General features: G+C 42.1%; 2 protein-coding genes across 2 annotated transcripts in view; one reads left to right on the top strand and one right to left on the bottom strand.

Annotated features, from left to right (window-relative positions):
- Positions 1-323: 323 nt before the first annotated feature.
- SLC66A3 (solute carrier family 66 member 3) lies at positions 324-9,179 on the top strand (the record flags this gene model as incomplete). Its single annotated transcript, XM_080341740.1, has 7 exons — positions 324-466; positions 3,040-3,122; positions 3,565-3,634; positions 4,249-4,306; positions 5,487-5,607; positions 6,762-6,803; positions 9,091-9,179. 7 exons carry the CDS (start codon positions 324-326, stop codon positions 9,177-9,179), a joined length of 606 nt encoding a protein of 201 aa, XP_080197866.1.
- Positions 9,180-18,027: 8,848 nt separating this feature from the next.
- Positions 18,028-24,642, bottom strand: part of ROCK2 (Rho associated coiled-coil containing protein kinase 2) — a 101,451-nt gene continuing 94,836 nt past the window's right edge. The window contains exon 32 of the mRNA XM_080341686.1: positions 18,028-19,434. Within this exon, the coding sequence (XP_080197812.1) occupies positions 19,431-19,434 (4 nt within the window). The 3' untranslated portion in view covers positions 18,028-19,430. The remainder of the gene's footprint in view (positions 19,435-24,642) is intronic.

Raw genomic sequence — 24,642 nt, 5'->3', positions numbered from 1 at the left:
CTCCCGCAGGGGGATTGGACTGGGTGATCTTTTGAGGTCCCTTCCAACCCCTGACATTCTGTGACTCTGAAGCCGCCGGGCCGAGGCTGCTGCGGAGCGGGGCAGGGCCGCTGCCTGGCCCGCTCCTCCTCTCCCTCTCTCCTTTCCTCTCCCCGCAGGCCGGGCGGCCTCCCCGCCCCTCGCCCCGGGCAGCGCGGGCGCCATGAGCGCTCTGTGACGGCTGCCCCCACGCCAGCGGGGCCGGACCGGCCCGGGCGGGCTCCCCGCCCCACCCTGCCACGCCGCGGGTTCCCCACTCCGGGTTGCGGCGGGCGCTCAGCGGGATGGCGCCGGCGCTGCTGGACCTGGCCCACTGGAGCACCTGGGCGGTGTGCGCGGTGATGAAGCTGCCGCAGCTGGCGGCGGTGCGGGCGGCGCGGTCGGCGCGGGGGGTCAGCGTGGGCAGCCTGCTGCTGGAGCTGGCCGGGTAAGGCGGGGGGACACGCACGGTGACAACATGGCGGCTGCGCGCGCAGCGGCGGGCGCGCGGCGGGAGGAGCCGTTGGGCGCGGCGGCAGCGCCTCGGGGCGGCGGGGAGCCCGGCGGAGGCCGCGGGGGGTTGAATTCCTCCCGTCACGGCTCTGGGCGCACATGGGAACGAGCCCAGTGGCTGTTTGAAGGGAGCGGCGGGCAGCCCTTGCGCTCCTCGGTTTTAAGACTGCTCCTTTTTATGCCATGGGCCCTCTCTGCCGAGCCGGCTGATTATTCGTGTGCCTGTCAGAGCAGGTGCCGCGTCCGGCCCTCCCTGGGCATGCAAATTGTTGGGAGCAGAAACTTCCTATTTTAAAGTGTTTCCATGCTGTTGGTATATATAGTTTTGTGCCGAACGACAGGATGAGGGGCAGCAGGCACAGGCTGAAGCACAGGAGGTTTCATCTGAATATGAGGAGAAACTTCTTTACTTTGAGGTGCCAGAGCCCTGGAACAGGCTGCCCAGAGAGGCTGTGGAGTCTCCATCTCTGGAGACGTTCAAACCTGCCAGGACACATTCCTGTGCGATCTGCTCTGGGTGAACCTGCTTTAGCAGGTGGGTTGGACTGGATCTCCAGAGGTCCCTTCCAACCCAAACCATCCTGTGATTCTGTAAAGGGAAACTCTGCTTTTTTAACTCACCCAAAACCAACCCCAGGCCACCTGTGTAGCTGGAAGAAACACCTCCTGTTGGGTTAAGCCATGTATTTCTGTTATTAAATGGTCTGTGTGCTCGGTTGTGCAGGTAATTTAACCAGTTGGACAGGCTTCTCTCACACCGATAAATAAAACATAATCATTCTTTAAGAAAATTACAAACCATGCCAAACTTCAAAGATTTGTCAGTCTGTAATAAGCTTACGTGGGCTAGACTTATTAAATCTTACTTAAAGAGGATTGTATGGAATGAAAAATAAATAAAACTGCGTGCGTGTACAAGCAAATGTGGGTACAAGTGTGTGAGAGAAAATAGGTGGAAGAGCCTCATGTTTGTTGAACCCAGTGATGGAGATGGCCAGAACATGCAGCCAGACGGCTGCTAGCTCTCCACACAGAGCTGGAAAAGGGCTTTTTTATTCATGAAGATCACCTCACAAAAATGGCATGTTGTTTCCGAAGGCTTCACGTTCAGCCGGGGGCAGAGCTGTTGACGCTGGCCTGGCGCTGCAGAGGTTGGGCACAGGGACACCCCTCTGCGTGTAGCTGTTCCGAATTCCCCGGGTCTCCGCTCTGCCTGTTCGCTGCCCGCGTTTCTCCACAGCACTGAACCCCTGTTGTCGCCGTTCACCCTTAACACCCCTCAGAATAAGCAAACGGAATTTTAGTTCCAGCAGAGGTAACGTACCTCACAGCCCCATGGGCAGCATTTTAAAATCAGTCATCTGTGTTGCTGTGAGTTAAGAAGTCTTTATAAGTAGTTTCGGATGAGCACAGAGAAGCCATAAATCTCTCCCCAGCACCTGCCTGATAACCACAGTAGCCACACTGCTGCAGGTTCTGCACCTGCTCTGGGCAAAACTATTTTGGAAGAGTTTCAGTGAGGCTTTTTTTGAAATATTTAGTGGGAGCGGTTGTTTACTTAGTAGACTACTTATCCTGCAGCCTTTAAATAACTTGGTCCTGTTGCAGAGAATTTTGGGGCTACTGGTACAAACTGGGATGTTTCTACAGAGTCGGAATGCAGTGACCTGGCAGAGGAGTGACAGAAGGATGGTGCTGATGGCAAGGAGTATAATTCGCCACTACAAGAAATAAGTTCGAGGAAGTTCAGATATTTAAATTCTGAATAGTGTAAAAGGCGGTTTCTTACAAGGCAGGCAGTTCCTTATACCATCTTTCTACACTGGAAACCATCGATTATCCTTACATAAAGCTATGCCCTAAGAGTCCTTTCTGTTTTCTCTGCAGCCTTGAGGTTTCTGTCTAACCCTGTGGACTTGCGTGCAGGCTGGAGAAAGTAAAGAAACAAGATGGAAGTTCAATTCCTTGTAGATACTATTTTGTGTAGATACTATGTAGCAAGGAGGAGAATTGCCATTTTTTGCTGCACTTAAGAACAGTTTCTCAGTCTGACCAGTACAGCTACTCTGGGAAATCTTACAGGAGTGTAGTCTAGACAGCTTAGAAGATGTTTTCTACTCCCGTAAAACTTGCTTAATGTACAGATTTAACTACAGATGTGACATAAAGAAATCAGAGTTAGCCCAGACATGCCAAGACACTTGTAAGGAGAAAGTGTCCTGTAGGTCTGAAAGCCTTTCTTTCTTTGTAATTAATAAAATTATGCCTTACACACTGTGATAGAAAGACCCTGCCAAGAAGCATGGGCGGCTCTCTACATCTTATTCTATTTGAGGATAACAGAAATAGGCTACAGAATCATCAGGCTTGCCCTTTGTCTTCATAATTTTTTTATCAGTTGATAGCAGGGGCTACACCTTTGGCACAACTGAAACAGCAAAAAAGAAGTTGCGAAGGAGCTGTCATGTCCCTTCATGCAGTCACGCTGTTTTGTGTCTTTCTGTTCAGCTTCCTTGTGTTCCTGAGGTACCAGATCTATTATGGGTACCCTCTGCCGACATACCTGGAATATCCCATCATCATTGCACAAGGTAATTTCTTTAAGCCATGTTTTGGAAATAAACCAGGGCTCATTCAGCGCTCCAGGGCTTTGCATGTAAGTACAGTGCTTCACTGCAGTGACGTGAAGCCATCGACCAGTTCTAGCTGGAGTTGGGGGAAAGAGGGAATGAACATCTCAAATATAATTGAAATCATATAAATTTTACAAAAATAGGTGGTCAGGTAGAGAAGAAAAGTCTAATTAATATACACACGGTGGAGCTGCAGTGTAAGCTTATCCTTTGTCAACACTCCAGACTCTAAGAAAAGCATCATTGTGGAACTTGCAGTGTTTTAGACATCAATCAAATCTGAGAGACAAAACTGGTAAGAAACCAGTTCTCGTAGACATGGTGTCCAGTGGAACTGTCTAGAATTGCATTTGGGCCCCTTGTCACCCTTCTCTGATGCACCATCTTTTATTCGTTTCAGATGTCATTCTCCTTCTGTTTATTCTGCGTTTCAATGGACACATGAAACGAGCTTTGTTCTATGCAGTCACGTATCCTTTGAAATCTGGGAATTTGGGGTTTTGCAGCTTGTTTGGTAGTTCTTTGCATAGCAGTCGTGTCATCACTTGTTTTGTGCTGCCATTTGAAATAATTTCCAGCTGCCCCTCAACATTCATTCCACATTCACATGCTGATTTCTTGAATCACAGTAAAATCTCTCTGAGAAGTGAGCTTTTTATGTAGCTATGCTTTAGAAGGCCCACAACTGATAATGAGCAAGACCAATTCTTAATTTACATCTTTGCTAGAGATGCAGGGTGGAAATGATGCATCTTTTTTCTTTGATTCCTACCCATGCAGATTGTACTTGCTGTGATGAACTTTAAAAAAAAAACCACAAACAACTTAGACATGAATCTCAAGTCTTGTGCTTTGGAGCAGCTCTTGATAAAATCCTGGCATTATCCAGCCAAAGATAGTGTGAAAAATAGGAGCACTTAGTGTTTCATCTAGTGTTTAATAATGTTTTATCAAGATTGTATAGTCTGTTATAAGGTTTCAATATGATTATTTCTAGTTTTTTTAAAAAATACAGTTCCCCAGACAGTTTTGAGAGCTGCAGTATCCTGGAATTTTTAGTGCTATGAAACTTAACATAATTAAGATTTGGGGGGGGCTGGTACATGCTAACACTGCGGAAGTGGATAATAGACCTGGCTATGGTAAGTGCTGCATGATTATTTGAAATTTGGTCTGCATATAATTTTTTTGCTCTGAACATCTTGATCAGTGAAATCTCTTCTTGTATTTGTCCTCGGAAGAATTAATCATTTGGGTTAGATTTCAGAACAATCCCAGTTTTCTCACTTCTGTGAGTAGTTGGAAAATATAGCGCTGGCAATACTCTATGGGGAAAAAAAGTATGTTCTGAAGTAAAGTTGTTAATTGTGGTGCCTTAATTAAAACTACCAAGGCTTCAGTTGTTAAAAAAGATTGCCTTTTAGTCCTAATGTCATAATCCTCATTATTAAACCTTTAACATGAGAGGAAAAGAGTAGAGCATCAGTCACAGCATTTGAAATAGGGAATGTTAAGTATTTCACAAGATTTTTTTTTCCCTTTAGTCCTTGAGTTTTCCAAGGAAAATACCATCTGATAATGGCCTACATAGGTTAAAGATGTCAGGAGAGAGAAAGTTAAAACTTAATTGAGATGAACTGCTGTTGCTAATGCAAAAGATGATACAAATGGGGATAAAAGCTTCCAAGCCTCACACTGATCCTCACTTGCAAGGGAATTCCGGGCGTGCCCCAGAGCTTCGCAGCAAGGTCCCCTCTACCTGCTGTCTTTGCAAAATCCCCTTTAAAAGGGTGACAGGGTGAATTGCCTTCAGTATTTTTTCCTACCAATTGGACTAATTTTCCACACATTCTTGTCGGTTTTCTCATTCTTTTATGGTTTTGTTTGCCAGACATAATGGTAACAGATGGTCTGGATCAACCTTGCTGTTTAGACTAGATCAGTCTCATTTTAGCTAACTTTCATAAACAGTTTTATGTAGCAGGTTGAGAGGCTTTTTTCTTTGCCTTTTATTATATTAAAGTCTATCAAGCATTTGCTAACAGCAATAGCAATTCTTCTATTTTTTGAACTTCTATCTAGGCAGTACCTCAGAAATCAGTCCCTTGCTTCCGGCAACTAATTTTTTGCTTAAAGGTTCATTAGTAAAGAGCTGAAATGCTTGGGTTGCAAAATACTGAAACAGTCTGGTTTTTTTCATATTCTAAATGGAAAAGTTAAGTCTTGTTTTTTGTAAGGTACGTGCTAGAGCCATAAGCTAAAGACTCAGATGATACAGGAGTGGAGACAGAGGTTCTTTCTCTCTTTTAACCTGCTTTTCAGAATTTCTGCACGCTGATCAGTGCGGCCAGTAAGCTGGCTCAGCTGCGGTGTCTCTGGCAGACAAAAGACTCTGGACAAGTGAGCGCCCTGACCTGGAGTATGTCTGCATATACCTGCGCAAGTAAGCCATGAGCAACTTGGTGTTTAAAGCCATTGTTTAAAGCCATATCTCCTAATGCTTCTTTCACTAGGTCTTTACTGAATGATTATAGGTAGAGTCTTGCCTCATGTAGTTTCCCTTCATGCTGACTACTGAGACTCAGACACCACACAGTCTCTTGAAATCGAGTTTTATCACTGACAACCAGACTTAGAAAACCTTCAAATATGGTCAAAGGAACTCGATCCAGTTGAAATAACCACGTGTCTTTACGAAGAAAATATTTCAATGTTGTAGGATTTACAACAAGCTTTACTAGTGATCCAGCACGAAAAGGTGCTACATTTTGTAGTTAGACAGTCAGACAACGCTAATTCTGAGAAGTCATCTATAAAATATATGCTTAATACTAAATACCTTTAACTCTGTAACTACATGTAAACACATTTCTCAACAGAGAATGTACCAAGAGCAGTGATTTGTGCAGCTCCTGTGTTAATTACTTAGTGGTCTGCATCAACAGTTCTTCTACAGCTAATTCTCAGAGGTACCATTGTCATATTCACCAAACTTGTTTAAAATATTCTTACTATAAAACAGCTGGATCTATTTCCCTATGAAACAGATGCTTTTAAGTCAATAATTAGACGTTGTGGTATGTTCACTGAATGATATGGCACTAAACATTGTAAATGGTTTTAGTTTGCTGCTGCAAATGTGAAATAATTAATGTTTAGATTAGTGGTGGGAAGGAAAGCTGAATTCCTCATGTTTGCAGAAGCCCGAAAGCATGAATGTGAACACTTGGAATGGTTAAGTCATGCCAACTCGATTGTGGGTGTATCAGTATCAACTACTGAAGGTGGGGGCTGAACGGACAGAGCAGCAGTAAACACTGACCACATCCAATGTAGTGAGATGGAGAGATAGAGATATAAAAATTCTAATTAGATCAGTGATTTTCACATTTAAAAAGACCCCTAACACAGTGTCACTCAGCTTTGAAAGCTTGATCTATGAAGCTAAAATAGTGAAGAGACTACACTAAAAGTGGGAATGTCTATGCTATATATATTTTCATGCAAGATTATCCCATTGCAAAATAGAATTCCATAATTTTTGAAGGTATAACATGTTGTGTCTAGTCCACTAATCAGAATTCATTCAATTTACAGCAAGAATATTTACAACTGTAATGACTACAAATGATCTCGCAGGTGAGTAAAACACAGAATCACCCACCTTTCCAAGATCACAGCTGCCGTGGTCTTTTTTAGCTGTTTTGTAGAAGCCATTAGCACTTCTCAGACCAACTAAGAAGGAACCTGGTGGTTTAGCAGCGTGAGGGAGGAGTTACTGCTAAAAAAGTAGCACAGGATTACAAATCAAATACCTGGTGAAAACAAAAGAAACCTGTTTATGCTTGTCACATGGTGACATGTGGTCCAAAAGCCATTATTTGTTTCAAAAGACAAAACCACTACAAAATTATGTAAATAGCAGAAAAAATATTAAAAATATTTAATATTTAAATACATTTAGTAAAATACAACTTAATACATCTATAATAATTAAGTGATAGCTTTTCAAATAATAAGTGTTTCCTTTAGTTATTATGGGGTTTGTGCATTAAACAGTTCTATAAAGCTATTAAAAGTTCAGCTTAGTATATGAATAGTTATAGGTACCACATTCAGATAGTTCGTGGCAACTGAATTCCTTATAAAGTACATTTATTTAACAGCTTCTTACTGTTCTGCCAAAACTGAAAGAGTTAAGGAGTGCAGCAGATTTTTCAATAAATGGTTTGAAATCAGGACTTGGTGGATGTAAGAACAGTAACAAAATCACATTGTACCTAATTTAGTGGATCCTTGTTCTAGTTCAAAACTGGTATGTCATCAGAAACATGATTGTGTTTGTTGTTTTTAAGCAGCCCTCTGCAGCACAATCTGGCTCTATATGTACAAGCAGTTCAAGTGGCTCTTTCAGTGGAAAAGGAAATCTCCTTTTCAATTACTCCTTTTTGCCTCGTGCTTGCTGCTTTCTGTGCCACAGTAAGAGTTCTGGGGCCATGCAGGCAACTGGATCACCAAAAACCTGGCAGAATCACAGAGTACCAGGTGAAAAGGGACATCAACGACCATTGGGTCCAACCTTTCTTGGCAAAAGCATGGTCTAGACAAGATTGCCCAGCACCCTGTCCAATCTTAAAGGTGTCCAATGTCCAATCCACCACTTCCCTGGGGAGATTGTTCCAGTGGCTGACTGTTCTCATGGAACTTGTACCCATTACCCCTTGTCTCTTCCACGGGATTCCTTGTACAAAAGGGAGTCTCTATCTTCTTTGTAGCCACCCTTTAAATCCTGGAACATGGTGATAACCTGATAACAGACATGCCAAAATTTAGTCTGGGTCAGATGCTGAGTTCAGTTCACCCACAGCTACACACTTACACTGATGAGAAGCAAGAGGGGTCTGTTGAGGGAGGGAAAGAGAAGATGGGAGGAGAGGAAGAGAGAAGAAGGAAGGAAGGGAGAAAAGAAAGAAAGGGAAGGAGGGGAGGGAGGGAGGGAGGGAAGGAAGGAAGGAAGGAAGGAAGGAAGGAAGGAAGGAAGGAAGGAACCAACCATGAAAGTAAAATGCTGGCTCTTGAAAGTGAAGCTGGCTCCAGTCACAGCTGCTTCTTAAAATCCAGCACAGAACACGAGGAACATGGAAGAGGTGGCAGCAAACACTGCTACTGTGCTGCTCTAATGGAGAATGTTTCCAGTTAACTACTCACACTGAACACTTTGGCATGTTCATCTTGGTTTCCTACACATATGGAATTGTCAGTTATCACATATTTCTGAAACAAAGTTTTGTGTACCTTCCTGTGAATATTCAATTTACCAGATAGATACTAGATATACCTGTGCTTCAAATTGTGGTGTCACAGGTAGAGATACTACACATATTTTGGTTAAAAAAAACCCCAAAACAACCTGACAGTTAATCAAGATACCGAAAAACTGCCTTTTTCTTAGTTGTCAAATTTCCTTTCATTAACATCTGACAGACAGAAGTATTTCTTGTCTTCCTGAAGTCTCAACTTCACAGATGGCAGTAGAGAACAATCCCTTTATTATAAACATGTTTAAATATAAAGGACACATGAGCTGCCACTCCGAGTTTAACTTTAGGTGTAAATATAAATTTATAGGAGCCTACTCAAACTTGCGCTATTCTCCTGGTTTTGTCAGGAAGGAATGAGAGGTACTGTAGTGTATTGTTTTCAGATATCACTTGCCAGTGCTAAATGTTCTTCTCTGCTCTACTTACTTCGAGAATTACTGGGTTTCTGAACATGGTGATATAAACTAATCAGCTGAAAAGAGCTGCAGAGTGGGAACCAGCCTGTTTGTGTGGCAGTGAAGGGTTACAAAACAACGTGTCTTCTGAAAATGTCAGCCGTTGATTTTCTTGGATTTACACTTACAAGGTTTTTTTTTCCCTTTCAGTTCTCATCCGTTTCATAACGATGCTCATTCTTAATATTTGGGTCACAGCCACAGTCCTGCACTACAGGAAAACTAAAAAGACTGATTAAAAGACACTCATCAGCAAATGCCATAGTTACCATCAAAAAACCCTGACACGATTAAGCTAAAACAACAGAGCAAAGGTTAAGGAAGCACTCGCTCTCTTAAGCCTAGTATTTATCCCTAAACATCCTTAATAGTCATGTGTATTTTCTCTTAGAAATAATTCTGATAAGATACTTAATTTAAGCAGCATATTTTTATTGGTCAGTTAAGACAAGTTTTACTGATGCCACATTTTATCTGGATTTTTTTACTAAATGAAAAAGGAATTTTGTACTTAGATGTTTACATATTCTTATATCACTTCAGTACTTTCTGGTTACATATAAGCAGTTTTCTTCAATTATACAAGAGCAGTTTTGCACCAATATATCAAATGATCTTTCTGCATCTGCTGCAAGTTTGTAAAACAAGAGATGTTTGTCTTCTTGCAAGCAACTCAATTAGTTAGACATTAACTATCCGTACCTTACGATGAACAAAATCTGAGTCAAGGCCCAATCCAAAATACGGTTCTGAACGTGCTTTACTAAGTCACAAATCCACTTGGGATTGTGGCACTTCACATGCAACACTTAAATAGTACAATTTATTATATACAGGATACCCACAGTCACTTTCTTCCATATACCCAGTTTTTATTAGGATAAGAGCAAAAGCTCAGCCATGAATTCTGCTTTTTCAGCCGGAGCTCTCAGTCACTGAACATGCTGGTTTGAGAACAGCAGGGACCGAACTCCATAGAAATCAATGAAACTTTGGCCAACAGAGTTGAAAACCACGTTCAGCAGGAGTTCTGAGCGAGTCCCCAGACACAATGCATGTGACAGTGACCCCGTGCGCCTGTGCCCTGGTGCACCACAGCACTCGTCTCCAGGGGATTCAGCTCTGATGACACTGCTCTCTGAGCTTTGTTAGTTTTTAGCCTGTCTGTGCTGAAGAATCTAAAGACTTCAGCTTTTACTTTGGAGATTCTAATCCATTTGTAGTAGGTATATTTAAAAAAGGGAAAAGGTTATTCTTGAGAGCTAGTGATGGGGCATTTTGCTTTTGGAAGTAACGCCTTTCTGACCAGAAGTTACAGAAATGATCGCATAACTTGCCTTCATTTCTCATTCGTTCTCCAAAATGAAAAGATGGGCTCTTTCAAGAGTTCTTACGGTATTACTGTTGATTGGCACATTAAAACCAAGGCACCCTTGCTCCTGACACCCTTGAAAACTGGGAAGACTGCATTGACTACCCCTGGGGCAGATTTTCCTTGCAACGCGCTAAATCATTGGGCTCTCATGGAAGAGCAGGGTCTGCAAAAGCAGCTGTTCCCACCAATGGACACTCAGCAGCTGGAGCCAGACCTTCCCCACCAGCAAACACGGCTGCGCTGGAAACTCCCCTTTTAGAGCTGGGAGGGGTGGGAAGGGGTATGTCCATGGACATACGATTTCATACATCTCCCATTACTGAGAGCAAGTTCAAAGATGAGGATTTTTTACTGCTCCGATAAAATGTATATATGTTTTTATGTTGGTTGAGAGAGTAGCTGTAAACATCCTGTCACTGATTTTACTAAAGCTGTGTAAAATACCTGAAGTAGTCTAGATGCTGGCAGGTGATACATTTTGCAGGTCATAATAATAAATGCTATTCTCCCTAACTGACTAATGTCATTCTTACAGTTAACTTTCATTATATTTATTTTTCTATTCCATTTCACGTATGGAGAGAAAATGAAATATTCATTAGAAGTCATTCATGGGCAACCTTCACTTTCACTTAATATTTGAAGTATCAGGCTGTAAAATGCTAAAGCGCTCCAGCATCTTAAATGAAAAAAAACCACACTTCTCATCTCATTTTTTTAATTAAAGCCTCTTCTTGATAGAGGAAGATTTTGTATAGAGGCCAGTCCCTGTCTATTACTGACCTCTTTCATACTCCTGAGTGATGCTGTAGAAAAATGAAGAGGCTCCATTTTCGGTTGGAGGATCAGCACTTCAAGTTGGGGTTTTTTTGTCATAAAATGCTGAAAATGCATTTAAGAAAAGTTCTTTACAGGTTACTTAACATATTTAAAATAAATCAGAAACTTGTGGGAAAAAAGAGAGACTGAGGAAAACAAAGCTGGATAGTTCACAAGCTTAACGTAAAGTTCTTTTGTGGTCTTGGAAAGCTGGAGCCTGAGTTCTCATGCAAGCTGCACGGGATATGGAACAAATCAGAAGGCAGCAGTTAAATGGTTTTGTGCACTTTCCCCTCCCCCAGAGAATAATTTATTTCAGTTTTGTCAGGTACAAGTGTGGTCACGTCCTGGGTAAGCCCCATGAAAGCACAGACCCCGTGGTTTCCTGGCACGTCAACCACAACGTTCTCAGTAGCTGGATTAAAGGTGATCACTTTAGACAAGATACACGGGGAGGAGGAATCTTGTTAAACTTGTCATTCGACAGCACCAGGGCAGGCACAAGCGCGTTTGCTGCGATACACAGCAGCGACCACAGATGGGCAGGGAAAGTACCCGGGACTGGCTGCAGCGTGTGTAAGCTGTGAGTAACCTTTATCCACCGGGATGGCAGTAACACGGCTCTGCTCACACATCCTCTGAAGTGCTGAATTACACGCTCAGTGTCTAATGGCACTGTTCACAGCAAGCTCACGGGGTAAAACAGCCTTTCTGTCCTGGCTGATAGCATGTGCGTCCTGCCAGGGCTTCCAAAAAGGATGAGCTCTCTTTCCTGTGCAGTACAGCCCACTGAGTAACCCCGAATCAATCCAGCTATGGACATGATGAACAACAACTGTGCATTTGGTAACAGGTAAGCTACCAGCTGCACTTAGCCACAAAGCTCAGTTTAACAACGTGAAAAAATTTTCATGAGATTCACTATCCCAATAATGAGGACATGACTGCAGAGACAGCAGCTTGCAGCTCTGAAAGCGAGGATGTGGAGAGGAAGATGTGCACAGTTTACTTTTCCCAAAAGCTTGTTTCTGAGCGGTCCTCAGTCAGCAGGAACGTCGTACGCAAATGCAAAACCATCATCTCCCCGGCTCTAGGGGCCTCCTGACACTGAGCAGTTTGCACAGAGCAGAGCTCCGCGGGCGCGGAGGGTTTCTTGTGTCACTCTAATCCAGTAAAAAAAGTTATTGCCTGGACTGCTCTGAACTGCCCGTCCCTGTCCGACCCCGGAGCCCCATCCGCTGGCTCACGTTGTGCCTGGGGCTACTCCCTGACCTGGTTCTGCTCATCTGAGCTATCAAAAATGGAGAGGAAGGAGCGGCGTGCGGCAGCAGACACACACATCAGCCCTTGGAACCCAGAAGATGGATTTTAAAGCACTTTGACTCTTTGGCGAAAGTAATTCATTATTAGTTAAAAAGTCAAAAACAGCTCATGACCTGAAACAAGCCTTCAGTCTCTCTGTTAAATGAGGCAAAAGTACTCTTCATGCACCAAACATCATTATCCGTTTCAGGATGTATGTAATAGGGAAAAAAAATAACAAAGAAATAACACCTCAGAGCCAACAGGAAGAGCCATTATAAATGAAAGACTGCACAGATGTGGGGATCAACTCAAGTGAGATAGTTTCCCAGCAATAACAATTATCTCCCTGTTAATTCTTTTCAGGCTGGCTTGCTCCCTTCCAGATTCTTTGATACTTGAGATTCATATTTATGTAGGAAGCAGAACATAAAATGTGGCTTTCATCACTAATAACAGTCCAAGAATGCCCCAGTCTGGAATGTGAGGAAGCTGAAAAACAAAAAAACCCAAATCTTAAAAGAGGATGTTATTAAATTCTTGGTTTGTACCGAATTTCATTTGCTTGGGTTTGAGCTGGAGTTCTCCAAGATACTTAGGAGTTCTCAGAGATGATGTGTCTTCATGTCCAATAGGTGTCTGTGGGCTACAGTAAACATCACTGCCAGAACCTGCCAGCTTGTCACTCGTGCTGGATCCGATTGCAAGACCTTGGCAGTCCCACCGACCAAGACAGAGACATCCCCAGGTTAAAGATACCAACCACTCCCTTCCACCTTGGAGGTGGTTTGGGGTGAGCACCATCTCTGGCTTAGAAAAAAGTCCGATCTTTGGACCGAGGGTAAAATAAGAAGTATTTTTGCATAGAATATTTTCTAGTTGGAAGAGACCCTCAGGATCATTGAGTCCATGATATGCAACATGATAATCTTGATGAAATTTAACTGTTGATATGTTAGGGACAATTTAAATATTTGTCATAATTTTGTTTACGCGCTGCTTTGTTTTTTCAGCTCATTATAACAGTCTCATCCGTAGCCTAAATAAACACTTGTGTCTGTTATGTGGCATTATTGGCTGACAGGAAGGGAGCTTTAAGAGGGCACACATCTTGTTCTGTCAAGATCCTTGCAACTAATTTAAAGGACAGAACCTGCAGCAGCCTAAAAAGTAACAGGAGAAGTCAGCCAATCATGATTATGGTTCAAATTGAATAGTAACAGGGCTCCATGATGAAAATAAATTCTACTTACCGCCTTATTGTAATTACAAGTCACGTGTGTAAACGCCTGCCCTGGGACGTACCGTTTCTGCTTTCGGAGGCTCTGGCCAGCAGGACCTGTCTCGTGCTACATGAAAAGCATGAATGGAAGAAGACAGTTCGTGTGCCTCACTGTCCCCTGTGCCAGGTACCTCCGGTGGGCAGGACTCTAATGAAGCACAAATTCAGTTTGTGTAAAGCATCTGTTAAGTTACCCAGTTACTGTGAAGAAATTGTGTCACCTTTGAGCAATTGACTCCATACAGATCCCACTGACCCGACTTCCAAGCCAGTGACTTATTGTGAGAGATTTTAAATCATTTCCCCTGAAATGCACCATCAGCACCATCCTCATGGTCCCTCTGAGCTCAAGGGTATTTTCCTCTCTCAGTGTTGATGGTGACACAGGCATGTGAGGCCGTGGGATCCAGCAAGCAGATGGAAGTCCCGAAGCTGCCACCAGACCCGCATCAAGCCACAGGACCAGCTACTGGAGCCTGTTTGTAAAAGGGAATGCAGCTGAGATAAGACACAATGCTAGGGCCAGCGACTGTGAAAAAGGGTTCAGACAGTGGGGTTCCTGGCTCCTTCAGCCTTAAAACACTTAAGGTATTAGACATCTCAGATACCTCCAAAGTTTCCACCAATTCACTCATTAATAAAAAGCAGCACATAGCCAAGGTACGGTGCAAACATGACAATTTAGTGCTTAAAGCCTGAGCAGTTGTCACGCCAAAGGGAAAGAGGAGGATTAGCCGTGATCCCACAAGCCGATGGAGTTGTTGTTGGGTGGCCGTGCTTCCCAAGTGTTGCAACAGCATCCTGGGCAAAAACACTCCCAGAGAGCTGGCGGGGGTGTTGACAAATGACAAGAAGTACTGGATGGCGTAAGCAGCACCCTGGGACATGATCATATATGACTATCCACACAGGTAGGCTCACATCCCTAGAGAAATGCCAAAGGCCTAGACCTCAAAATGGAGTGAGATGACTGAAGCATCACACGCAGTTGCCTTGGCTGTGACAGCATTTCTACGTGGCTTCTCCAAGCGACCCAAAAAGGGCTGCAGGGACATGCAATTCCTGCGTTGTCTGCCCTTTCCTTTCACCGTGAATACTGTCTCCAGATTTCTTCAAGGTATGCAGGACTACATACACTTATAAGTCTGTAACTCTGCTGCCTGTCACTGTAACTTTCATTTTGAAAGATCACTTTAATCCTGGAGCTCCTGTGAGATTACTGGAGCAAAACCAGCCGTGGTCAAATCCAGCTGCACATGTGCAATAGCAAGTATCAGTAGTAACTTCACTTTCTCACCCTTGTAAAACAACACCTCCTGCCTACAAAGGGGAAAAGATTCAAAACCCCATCTTCGTAACAAGGCCTGCTAATTAGTATCTCTGTGCTAATAAATGAAGAGTCCCCACCTTCTTGGAGCAATGGTTTTGTGGTGAGCTTTTCCATTTGCTTCTAGGGAGAACTAGATTTCATGTGTTTATACGCAGTGTTCTTCTGCCACTGACATCTCAGTAGCCATGTCTTATTTCTCAGATGAGCATGTCTGAGTGCATCATTGTCCAGTTTATAGGCAACTTCAAAATAAAAGATAAATTAGTTTCAGAACAGCTCCATCAGCATCTTTTACAGAGATCCTTCCCATCCTCACGAGGGATACTTCAAAGCACCATGATCCACGGGACACCAAAAATCCCCTAAGTGGTTTACAGGATCACCTTAAAAATGGCAAATAATATTTTTCTATGTAAAGCGTAGTATGTGCCCATGTGGTAGTCCACAAAATATTCTGAATATCAACTGTAATCCACTGAAAAAAAAAACAAATGAGCCACTATTTTAACATAAATGCCAAAGAAAACTATCCAGGAATGTGGAGGAGACTGAACTCCACTTCCCTGAACTGTACTATGGACTGTTACGTTCTCCTGCCTTAGGAACAGAATCGGGGTGGTCAGGGTTTGTAGGAGTTTCCAGGTAAGATGTTTGTTCTCACACAAGTTCCTCCTTTTCACAACAGCATCCCAAATGTGACCTCAAAAGCACAGGATGGGTGAAGGCACTTGAGACCAAGATTTATAAATCCTCTTCCAAGGATGACTCTCTCAAAGATAGATGGGAAACTAATACTTTTGAAGACTATAAATAGAAATGCTCAAATTTCTAATGATCATCTGACACTGCCTGACAGCTTATCATCCTGGCCTTGGTGGCTTCAGAGCTGCTGAATGCCTGTTAAAAATATAGAAGGTTCAGTGTCTTCAACAGAGGTAGTAAGAGCTTCAGACAGTTGCAGTAAACTTCAGTGGTGTTTTAAATTTGGCGACTGTCACTGACTGCCAAAATACTCGAGCCTCTTGCACTTTCCCAAGTCCTGCATGGTGCCACGGTCCATGTCACGTTTGGTTCCAGCATCAGCTCTGCTAAGCAGCAGAAGCATGTTTCCTTCACTGTGCAGACTTGGTGCCTTGTCGCTGGCAGTGCTGGGAGGGGTTGAGCTTTGGCAGGAATCACTAGGAGTAGGAAAATGCAGCACACAGCTGGGACGCAGCACACAGCTGGGACAGAAGTGGAAGTCTCCTTCCAGAAAGGTCTTCATGACACCTGACGCTAACGCCAACGGGGTCTCCCTGTCCAGCTTCTGTGCTGGTAAGCTCTTGGATGGGAACCAAAGAGCAACTTCCCTACAAATGTCTTGAGCTTCTGGCTCCAAGTCTGACCCCAGCTCTTCCAGCAGCTTGGCTATGCCACTTGTTTGCTGTTGTGAAACAAAAGGACCTGCAAGGAGAAAATTTCTATAGATAAAAGTCATCCAGGCCATAAATATGTGCTGTTTGCTGTTACAGAAAGACGGTGTTTACATGTCAGTGACTTCAACACAAATATTCCTTAGTTCAGGAATATACTCCTCTCTCAAAAATTTTAAAAGGTTACCATTGGACAAAAAGGAAACAACACAATCTGCAGGAGCTAACGTTTAAGAGTTCTTTGCATTCCACAGATCAGCAGATGGAAGCTCTGCCTCGAGCAAAAGAGAAGAACAGGAGAGCAGCTTTGCCTTTTGTGTCCTAGGTACAATATGAGACTTGTGCCCATCAGCCATTGGGCAGGTGATCTCCACGTTACAGCCCCAACTGCAGGAAGGAGCTCTGAGCAGCGCTGCGATTCGGCCAGCCCCAGAGGCACCGACAGCTCCAGAGCCTTGAGGAACTCATGTGCGGGTGGCCCAGCTTGGCAGCAGAGGTCAGAACAGAGACCAGTGCTCCCCGTCACCCCAAATCATCCTGCGACCACATCCCAATGCAGCTGCTGTGTGGCCAGCTCAGAGCTGCTTGTGCAAGCACAGAATGTATAAACCATGGCCAGTACATACCGTAACACAGTATATTTCCTAAGACGTCAGACTGACAGGGCCCCAGGGAGCCACAGTAACCGAGGACAAGCCCAGGAGAGCACGTGTGGCAGCCCCGGCACGTGGTGTCCTGGCCCAGAGCCCCCCAGCCTGCGCTCCCCGCACAGTCCTGCCCTGGCTTCCTGCTGAGCACCCCCTGGCTGCCGCAGTGCTTGCCTATATATTTAAATATTTCAATTAATTACCAGTTTCTCAAGTTCAGGAACTATTTTACCTTACTCAAATAGTTTATTTAAAAATATATATATAATATTCTCCAATTCAGAAAAGGATAGAACTTCCCACAATGTAACATTTTTTTATATATATATAAAATATTTATGCATTCAGTGAATGGAAACAGTTTTACTGTATACATTTTTAATGTTGTACTCTATGCACATCTGCATTACCTAAAAATATACCGTACTTTAAATCAAAACAAGCAGGGAAGAAACACTGTAGCTGTGCGCTGGGTTATAACACTTCACAGAAATGATATGAGAGTTTTTGTTTTGAATTTAAGAACTCACCAAGAGCATTTTACTTTGCGATAAACAGAAGACTGAATACATTCCGGCTCTGTTAAACTGACCTGTAGCAGAAGTTACAAAATGTAAATATATTTATTCTTTTTCAGTATTTCAGTGTTTCCAAGTCCACCTTTCATGATAGTGTTAAATAAATCATGGTCCTATCCTTCCAAACATTTCAACACTCTTTAAAAAACAAAAACAAACAAACAAAATTTTAAAGTGAAATGTCCTCCTTCATTGAAGTGTTAGATCATATTTTAAATTACTGCACTCCCACACAATATTTTATATATATATATATTTTAAATATATATATATATTTATATATATAAAGAGACCAAATAGGAGACTACATTTTTTACTGTCAATATGTTTAACATCGCATACTGTAGTTGTATAAAACATGCATTTTCTGGGATACTTATGAACACATCATGAATGAGCCCACATAAATTATATTTTTTGTACAACTCCAAGTTTAAAAAAAGAAGTGAGATTAAGCGCCTCTGAGGCCCTTTCTTCCCAGCTATCAGTTCTCCAAACACACTACTGAAATATTTATCTATGCCTACAGCTATGTGCTAGAGAACCAGATTTAAAATTTTAAAATACATCTACAGTATGTTTCAGATTTCTTAATGTTCGTGACAGTCCTTGGATATTGTGTTGTGAAATGTAAAAAGTCACAGATTAGGTTTTTTTTCTTCAGAAATAAAAAACACATCAAGGAGAGTACGCAAAAACAAGGCAAAATGAAGTTTCATAGCACTTAATGAGGGTTAATATAAGTCAATAACTAATATTGAGGTTTGTAAAAAGGGCTGGATGAGCAGTTACATGTACAAGAGAATGGTCTGGTAATTCCCATGGTAACAGACATTGTTTCCGTAACCAACACCTCTCCACCCTTGAAACCAGTCGATATACATTCAAAATAGGCTGACATTGATATACTTATTAGGTGTAAAAATAGTGCACTATTTTTTCTGCCACAAAGCAAAATTGCATCCTAAGAGCTGGTAAACCTTCTTTTTTCCTTAAATAGAATGGGCAAAAAACTTGGAAAAAAAATTAAATTAAGGCAATTAGACAGGTAAAACAGGACTGCCCATGATGACGGAGCTGGAACTAGTATATACTTCAAACTTATACTGGCTGCTGAACACTGACATGCAGCTTCTGATAGACGCGTATGAATGATATAAACTTCAACATTATGGCTTTATACAAGTGCATAGTTGCAACTGCAATAAGTAACGGTATCTGATTAATAAGCATAAAAAAATAAAGTGGAAAGATTTTTAAAACCCTCTTGCAGTATTACAGTACAATATATATACACAGTATAATGGTCACTTCTTACAGATGCAGTCTATATCACTGTGGCGGATCTTCCTCCTGTTCTTCTTGCAGATGTGCTGGTGGCATCTTTACGAAAGCTGAAAAGTCAGTTTCTTCCATTTTAACATTCATTCCTCTCGATCCTTTTATGAAATGTAGTGTATGTGTCTTGCCAAGAAAGCTTTTGTGTAACAGACTTCAAAAGGTTACCTAACATATCCTTTTACTATTTACCAACCATTCCTCACTTGATCAGTCACTCAGGAGAATACAGGAAAACCCTCAGAGATTAGTAATTTATATTGCAGCAAAAATGTAAACCTCTGATATATATAGCACAATCTCTCAGGAAAATATATATCTTTAATATATTTTGGGATATGTTTCAGTCTTGCTGTAACAGGAAGAAAATTATCACCTTGAATTGTGTCTGCATTCACGGAAAGCAGTTAGCTGAAAAAGAAGCAGGAAGTTTGGTCAGTAAATGCGACAAATGTAAATCTGACAAAAATATACTTCCTCAAAGTCTTCACTTAAGCTGGGCTCATCAGCACACTTGGGAGAAACGTCACTCCTCTGTATCCAACAGCATCGTTACTTAAGTATAGTACATCCTTACGCATTATGATCCCAGATCAGTTAAACCCCCTTGTAATATATGAGGGTAAAGTACAATACACACAAGGTAATAGTCACTTCTAAAACATTAGTAACTTGTAAGCTTTTAATACATAAAGATGCAATATATTTAAGTAAGGTAATGCTTGTTACTGTAAACACTCCGCCAGTTAAATTCTCCACGAGCTGGTATCTCAGTGACCAGAGCACACGGCTGAGGTCACAGCGCTGGTGCTGCTGTCCTCACCCCTTCTGTAAGGCTGAGACATGCCTTACATACTATTTGAAATAATTATTCAAAATTTAACATTTCGTTTGTTTTTTTTTTCTGTGTAAACATAACATTGTATCAACATGTGAAATGATTAAACACGGAGAACTATAAAATAGTTATGACTACTCCCAGTACGTTCACACTGCATAGGTAAGCGAGCCATGGGACAAATGAGGTCAATAAAGCGGCCGCATCTTTTCTACAGCGGTCAGGGAAACCGTGTCACAGAGCTGCAAAGCTCATTTGCTGTAGTTCTCAAAGGCGTGGTTAGGTACCCAAAAAGCACAGCACTGCAAAGGAAAGCCAAGTCAAATCCACTTCATAACACAGGTAGAAAAGCAAAATGCAGAACATCAGCGATTTCATGTCTGCTAGCCAAAGACCAGTCATTTGGTGTTAAAAGTTTCAAAATGAAAAGTATTTGTGAATACCAAAACTATTCCAGTTAAACATCCAACTGCTACAATCTCCCTTTTAGCCTTCCAAAATGATCCGCAGACATTAGCAGTATTAGCACTACAGATGAGCAACTACTCTGGCAGCAACAGATACTTTTTGGGGGGGGCAGGCAGACATGAATTTTTTTAAAAAGATCTAAAATTAGAAAGATAAAAACACTGTCAAAGGCAATAACTTTGTTTTAATGAAAATAACAACTCTAAAAAATTCATCAACATCATTAACAGAATCTCATTTTTACTGTTTAAAATATTAAAATGAGATCTTGCATTTTCTCTGCTTTGAGAAACAAAATCCAACATCGCATGCTGTATTCAAAGGCAAACAAATCCATTCCTCTCTATTTAGATTTACCCCTTATACTTCTTCAGAAATCAAAAACATCGTCATCATCATCATCATCATCATCAATATCATCAACATCATCAAAAGACCAATCCCAGTCCTTAAATGCCAGATCAAGTAATCTGCAACAGGAGGGTTTGATGTTTAATGTGTGTTCACACTTCTATAAAAGACGTCAAAATTCCATTTGTTATCACTAAACCTTTTTAAGTAAAAGACTCCTCTGTTATAGTAGGTGGGGTCCTTCCTTTGCCTATCATGGAACATGAAGATTCAGTCAGTGTTCAGGTAAGCCAGGAATATTATATTCATTGGAAATTTATCTCACAAAACATTCCATTCTATAGAACACTTACCATACTGATTCTTCCTCTCAAAATTTCAGTAGAAAATACCAACATGTGCATTTCATAAAATGAGGTGCTTTCCGTATTGGTGCTGTTTTGTTGACTGAGGTGCAGTTTTATGCGCTCCCACTATCCCTTTCCAGACAATAACACAAAGCTAACAATTTCTCCAGTAAAATCACATCATTTTGGTTGCTGAACAGAACATCAAATAAAATAGCGCTGTCTGTATTTACAAACAAATAAAGTAGGATTTTACTCTATCCCAAATACAGTGGGATTACACTATCCAGCTATCCCATAGCTCATTACTTAAAGCTAAGCCATGCCAAAAGAGCAGATACATCACTTTGTTCTCTAGGCATTGCTGCCTGCGCTCCTTCTATGGTCAATATAGAACAAAGCAAGCCAGGCAAACCTTGTCAGCAAATGAGTCAATTTTACCTATTTCAGGCATTTATTTGGGGGTGGGATGAATCATTCGCTAGAAGCATTCATCTCTTTCTGTTGTTATCACAGGATCTTAGACAAATAACTAACAAAGTACTAACTTCTCAATTGCTACAGCTACAAGAAATGAAGCCCAGTCTGGTCGTCTCTCCAGTGGGCTCAATGAATTTTAAATAGGACTATTTGCCAACCATAAGAAACAGAGATAGAAACCTAACAGAGCGTTCAGTGTGTTTTTGGTAAAACATGCTACAGTGTTTAACAGAGTTAATCACATGCTTTAAACAAAATGAGTTCCAGCGTTTCTTTGGGTTTTAAAGTTTTCACACTTCTAAATGTGATATATCCCCGAAAAGGCTCAACATTCATTTACTATATGAACTAAGGCTATTGCAACTTCTAACACTTTAACATTTATTAGGCATTAAAATATATTTAAGTTGATTTTTTTTCAACTTGGAATTATCCTTTTGGCACAATCCAGCTGAATGGATAAGTAGAAATTGTACAGTCTGTATCAAAAACTGCTTTGCCCTTACCCAGATAATCACAAAGAACAACAGCCATGAAAACCTTGGAGAAACAATCACTGTGTGAAGTTCCTCACAGGGACAGCATTAATAGGACAATGCAGGTTGGAATGGACCTCAGGAGGTCTCTAAGCCCCACCTCCCATTCAAAGCAGGGGCAGCTACACGGCCAGCCCAGGCTGCTCAAGGCTTTGCCCTGTCAGGTCTTGAAAGCCTCCAGAGACAGATATGGTAGAAAAGGAGAGATTCAGGCTAGACATGAGTAAGAAACCTTTTACAATGAGAGTGGTAAAACACTGGCCTAGGTTGCCCAGAGAGGTGGTCAATGCCACATCCCTGGAAACATTCAAGGCCAGGCTGGACAGGGCTCTGAGCAACCTGATCTAGTTGAAGATGTCCCTGCTCATTGCAGGGGCGTTGAACTGGATGACCTATGAGGGTCCCTTCCAACCCAAACTATTCTATGATTCTGTGGAGCCCCCCAGCCTCAGCAGCCTGCCTCCCTGCCCAGCTGTCTGCCATTGGCTTTTCCTTTTCTCCAGCTGGAATCTCTCTTGGTTCAACCAACCCCTGGTTTCCCACCTTCCCACCATGCAGCACTGAAGAACCTGGCTCCATCTTCTCAATAACCTCCCCACAGGCAGGGGAGGCTGCTCTGATACCCTGCTGGAGCTTCCTTCATCCAGGCTGAACAGGCCTGGCTCCCTCAAGCCTCTGCTGGACTTGCCCTGGTGTGTCGATGTCTGGCTTGAATCTGGGGCCCCAAAGGTGGAGGTAGGATCTCGCTGCAGACCCAGTGACCAGAGGGGACACCTCTGTCCTCAGCCCTCTGGGTGCAGTCCCAGAGCTGCCTCATCTCCGGCTTCTCAACAGACACTCAGTCCCCATCTCACTGGCAACTACATCTTCATTCTTAATAAAGTTCGTAACAGAAAATTAATTATTCCCCTTGCACAAAAGCCTCACAGAAGCACCAGTCAGATATAAATTTGCCACAGCAATTACAGTAATTTACAAGTACGTGGTTTCTTAATTAAAAGTGTTTAAATCCATAAAAATTTCCACTGGTTTGACAGACCTGCATTAATAAGGTAACAGGTGACATGACCTCACAGAACTACACTTTTCCATCTAGTAGGTACATTTGCAAAGCTAACTTGGAAAGTTTAACTGCAAAAATAAAATGGCTTACACACAAAAATATTCACCCTCCTCCCTCCTACCACCATTATAAAATATACAGATAGAGAAAAAACACATCCAAGACTGATTTGTAGTGGAGGATGATCACAACTAAAAAGAATGGCAAGAGTAAACACTAAGTTATGAAAGCATTTTGTAAAAAAGGTCATGAATATTGAAAGAAGGGTGTTAGAAGGAAAGAAATTATTTTCCGAACACCAAAGAGTAGCTGTGGAAAAAGAATCGGGAATTTATAATATAACCTTTTCTGTCAACAATAAGAAACAGAATAACCCTACTGAATTAGATTGTAAACACTATGCGAAAGAAAAGCATTCTACTTGTCCCCCAAGTTGTCATAAATGTTTCTTCAATTCATGCTTCAATCCAATCATGGATATTTTGGTTAGTTTTGTATAAAGAAACTCTTCGATAATCAGTCCCTAAGAAGTGAATAAAAAACTTTTTGCCTTCATGCTTATAATAAAAAAAATCTAATCATTTAAAACCCAAATTATGAGATCTTTCTTTTATACGTATAAAGTAAATCACCAAAAATTAGACTGTATGCAAGTTAGAGGGAAAGTGAAATTATGTTACTTTCACTATGCATTTCCACACATTAAAATACCAGCATTTTTTTAGGATCTAACTCTTTACAGCGTAAGGCTGTTTTGTGCTAACAGCGGTATCACCATCAGATCACACGTACTCTGCGCTCTCCACTCCAACTCTGGCCGCTCACCCAACCCAGTTTTCCAGTAGGCAGCTCAGGCACTGGCAGCAGCGCGGTCACAGACCCGAGGTCACGGTGCCATTTGCCACTGCCAAGTTATTAATATGTCTCTGGGGAAAAATGTGAAGCCTTTGCTGAACTGCCTGTTGCTGCTGGAACACTGCAACAAAAACAACTCCGACTAAACTTTTTACAGGCTGTCCACAACCGTGCACTGATATAACCAAGTACAGCCAGTACTCCAGGTGATGGAAAATGCAAACTGAAAAAATCCAGAAATTGTGTACTGTGCAATCACATAAGCACTACCTGCAGAATGTTATCACTTCCACAATACAGTATGGGATTTTGATCCTTAAAACTGACCCAGTACTGTTCTTAGTTTTGTCATTTTTTCCACAAATCAGAGGAACTTGATAAGACTGTTCTTTTAGGAATCACAAGACATGAGCCTGAGTCCTAGGCTACCGAATAAAGAACTGAAACCAATCCTCTCACCCCTTGGTAAGTGCTCCAGCTACCTGACCAAATGGGGATCCCCCGCCTTCCCGCTCTCTTGCAAAAAGCGTGAGAGCTGCTCAGACAGGTGCTACCGCTGCAGCAAGGAGCTCCACACTGAGGAATCCGCGTGGGCAGAGACACAAAAGTGAGAGCCATCTGAACAAGCTTTTCACTGTAGATGTCCAAGAGCACGCTGTATGCTCCTTTTCTACACCAGGA

The sequence above is a fragment of the Nesoenas mayeri genome (genome assembly GCF_963082525.1).
Source record: "Nesoenas mayeri genome assembly, chromosome: 3".
NCBI classification, from domain to species: domain Eukaryota; kingdom Metazoa; phylum Chordata; class Aves; order Columbiformes; family Columbidae; genus Nesoenas; species Nesoenas mayeri.
The sequence above is the reverse complement of the archived record's forward strand: the minus strand, read 5'-3'. Positions and strand labels throughout refer to the sequence as shown.